At 36.4% G+C, this 3,317-nt stretch overlaps 1 protein-coding gene across 1 annotated transcript in view; it reads left to right on the top strand.

Annotated features, from left to right (window-relative positions):
* The first annotated feature begins 221 nt into the window (after positions 1-221).
* The window catches only part of LOC143288353 (carbonic anhydrase 2-like), a 90,605-nt gene continuing 87,509 nt past the window's right edge, over positions 222-3,317 (top strand). The window contains exon 1 of the mRNA XM_076596736.1: positions 222-866. Coding sequence (XP_076452851.1) covers positions 800-866 — 67 coding nt within the window. The 5' untranslated portion in view covers positions 222-799. The remainder of the gene's footprint in view (positions 867-3,317) is intronic.

The raw sequence follows: 3,317 nt of genomic DNA, 5'->3' as shown, positions 1-3,317 counted from the left end.
TTGGGCGAAGAGAACAAACCAAAACCCTCAACCCCACCCACCCTCTCTCTCTCTCTCTCTCTCTCTCTCTCTCTCTCACTGACCGACCCCACTCATTTGCATACGTCGAAGGGTCACTCCCCCCCACCCCACCCCACCCCAACCCACCCCACCCCTACCCCTACCCCCTACCACGAGCTGAAACCTGCGAGTATTTCAGAGCTTGCTCTAGTGCTACGGAAACCAGTCATCAGTCGGCCAGCCAACTGTCACACACATCACATCCCGGCAGCAACGTAAAAAGAACCAGCTGTTGAGAAGAAGACCCAAGCCTCTGAGACAGAACTTGGACTTTGTTATATATATAAAAAATAAAATAAAATAAAAAAATCAAAAAAAAATCCAACAACAGGACGCCAGCAAAAAAATAGATCCTTGTTTGGAACTCATCTCTTTCCAGAAACCAGCGTGTTCGTACTACTATCTGAAGCTTTCAGCTTTGCGGAAACTGAGAGTGCCTGTCTGTCTGTCTGTCTGTCTGTCAGCTAGTCTGTTTGTTGGTTGCTTCGCCAGTGTGCTTTGCGGTGGTGTCAACACACGAACAGAAACACAAATACATTTTTTAAAATTTAAATTCTTCTTTCTTCGTTTTCATCTATTGGTTGCTAAGTTCTAAGTCCTTTTTTTTTTATTGTCTGGATAGTGAGGATTTTTTGTGTGAGCACCACAGACGTATAAAGAAGAAGACAGAAATTAAATAGACAGATCGATAGATAAAAAAAGAAAAAAAAAAAAAACAACAAAAAAAAAACAACCAGAAATGGAATCGTTCGGTTTTGTGGCTGTCACCATCATCTCTCTCTGTACTTGCCTGCAGAGTTGCCAAGGTCAGTGAATTTTATATATTAAAAAAAAAACAACAAAAAACCCAACTCTTTATTTATTCATGTATTTGTTTGTTTGTTTATTCGATGATTTATGTGTTTGTCATTCATTTTGTTTTTATTTGCTTGTGTGTTTATTCAATGATTTATGTGTTTGTTGTTGGATTTTTTTTTTTTTTAATGTTTTGTCCGGGATGTTGTTTGTTTCATGTTTTGTCCGGGATGTTGTTTGTTTCATGTTTTGTCCGGGATGTTGTTTGTTTCATGTTTTGTCCGGGATGTTGTCTGTTTCATGTTTTGTCCGGGATGTTGTTTGTTTCATGTTTTGTCCGGGATGTTGTTTGATTCATGTTTTGTCCGGGATGTTGTTTGATTCATGTTTTGTCCGGGATGTTGTTTGTTTCATGTTTTGTCCGGGATGTTGTTTGATTCATGTTTTGTCCGGGATGTTGTTTGTTTTATGTTTTGTCCGGGATGTTGTTTGTTTCATGTTTTGTCCGGGATGTTGTTTGATTCATGTTTTGTCCGGGATGTTATTTGTTTCATGTTTTGTCCGGGATGTTGTTTGTTTCATGTTTTGTCCGGGATGTTATTTGTTTCATGTTTTGTCCGGGATGTTGTTTGTTTCATGTTTTGTCCGGGATGTTGTTTGATTCATGTTTTGTCCGGGATGTTGTCTGTTTCATGTTTTGTCCGGGATGTTGTTTGATTCATGTTTTGTCCGGGATGTTGTCTGTTTCATGTTTTGTCCGGGATGTTGTTTGTTTCATGTTTTGTCCGGGATGTTGTTTGATTCATGTTTTGTCCGGGATATTGTTTGTTTCATGTTTTGTCCGGGATGTTATTTGTTTCATGTTTTGTCCGGGATGTTGTTTGATTCATGTTTTGTCCGGGATGTTATTTGTTTCATGGTTGTTTTTTTTCCTCTTCGTCCTTTTCTTTTATTCTTGTCTTTCCGTTTATTTTCTTTCTCGGTTTCGTTCTTTTCGTTTTCGTTTCTGTTCTTTTCGTTTTCGTCATTTTTGTAAAATATCCGTCTTTTTCTTATCGAATTCCATAAACAACAAGTTTCCCATCTTGTCTTTTTCTTCTTCTTCTTCTTCTTCTTCTTCTTCCTTCTCTCTCTCTCTCTTTCTTTTCTTTTTTTTTTTTTTTTTTTTTTTTTTTTACAATACACACAAAAATACCAAGAGAGAGAGAGAGAGAGAGAGAGAGAGAGAGAGAGAGAGAGAGAGAGATGACTTTTTTTTTCTTTTGCTTTGTTTTAAGGCTTCTTTCTCTCTTTCTCTCTCTCTTGGTAATTTTTTTTGTATTGCAAAAAAAAAAAAAAAAAAAAGTAAATAAATAAAAAGATAAGAGACAAAGAGAAGGAGAGAGAGAGAGAGAGAGAGAGAGAGAGAGAGAGAGAGAGAGAGAGAGAGAGAGAGATGACATACCTCTTTTTTTTTTCTTTTTTTTCTTTTTTTTTTTTAGATTCTCCCTTTCTCTCTCTTTCTCTCTTTCGGGTTTTTTGGTTGTTGTTGTTTTTTGTTGTTTTTTTTTTTATTGTAAAAAAATAAAAATGAAAAATAAAAGAGAGAGAGAGAGAGAGAGAGAGAGAGAGAGAGAAAAGAGAGAGAGAGAGAGAGAGAGAGAGAGAGAGAGAGAAGCCACACCCACAAAAACGGTGTGATGAGTAGGCGTCATCTACTTCAACTTCTCCTTCTCCTTCGTCTACGTGTTCTTCTTCTTCTTCTTCTTCTTCTTCTTCTTCTTCTTCTTCTCCCCTCTTAATTAACTCCAACAGGACTCACTGGGACGTCGCACCAAAGAACTGTGCACTACATTCTTCCGGGTCTGTCCGAGTTGTGTGTCACTGAAAAAAAAACACAACCCAGCCTGGGTCTTTGGCACTGCTAAACTGTAATCAAGTTGACTTATCAGTCAAAAGTAGAGTTGGGTTGGGTTTTTTTTTTTTTCTTTTTTCTGCAGGATTCTTTTTTTTTTTTCTTTTCTTTTTCTTTTTTCTTGCTGTCAGAAACAACAACTCCTTGATTATTAGTAGTCATGTTGGCTTTGTGCTCGCGTGAAAAAAAAAAAAAAAAAAAAAAAAAAAAGCTGTCAACTGTTCTGAGACTGACAACAATAAAAAAAAAAAAAAAATGAAATGTTTTGTTATATCATGTGGGTGGTTCCGAATGAATAAAATTAATGCCGTTCGTCTTGTTCAGTTCGCATCAATAAAAAAGAAAAAAGAAAAAAAAGAAAAAAGTTTTTGTCTGTGGCACATGCTTTCTTGCATTTTCGTTTTTTTTGTTTCTTTTTTTTTTCTATTTCTTTTTTTTTGTGTGTGTGTGTGTGTGCTCCTTGTGGGGTTTCGTGTGTGTTGTTATTTTAAATGTTCATCAGAAAAACAAAAACAAAAAAAACACGAAATCGTGGTTTAATCAAGCTTTCATTTTTCAGTTCTCTCTC

The sequence above is a fragment of the Babylonia areolata genome, chromosome 12 (assembly GCF_041734735.1).
Source record: "Babylonia areolata isolate BAREFJ2019XMU chromosome 12, ASM4173473v1, whole genome shotgun sequence".
NCBI lineage: Eukaryota > Metazoa > Mollusca > Gastropoda > Neogastropoda > Buccinidae > Babylonia > Babylonia areolata.
Note: the sequence above shows the minus strand (reverse complement) of the source record. Positions and strands in the feature narration are given on the sequence as shown.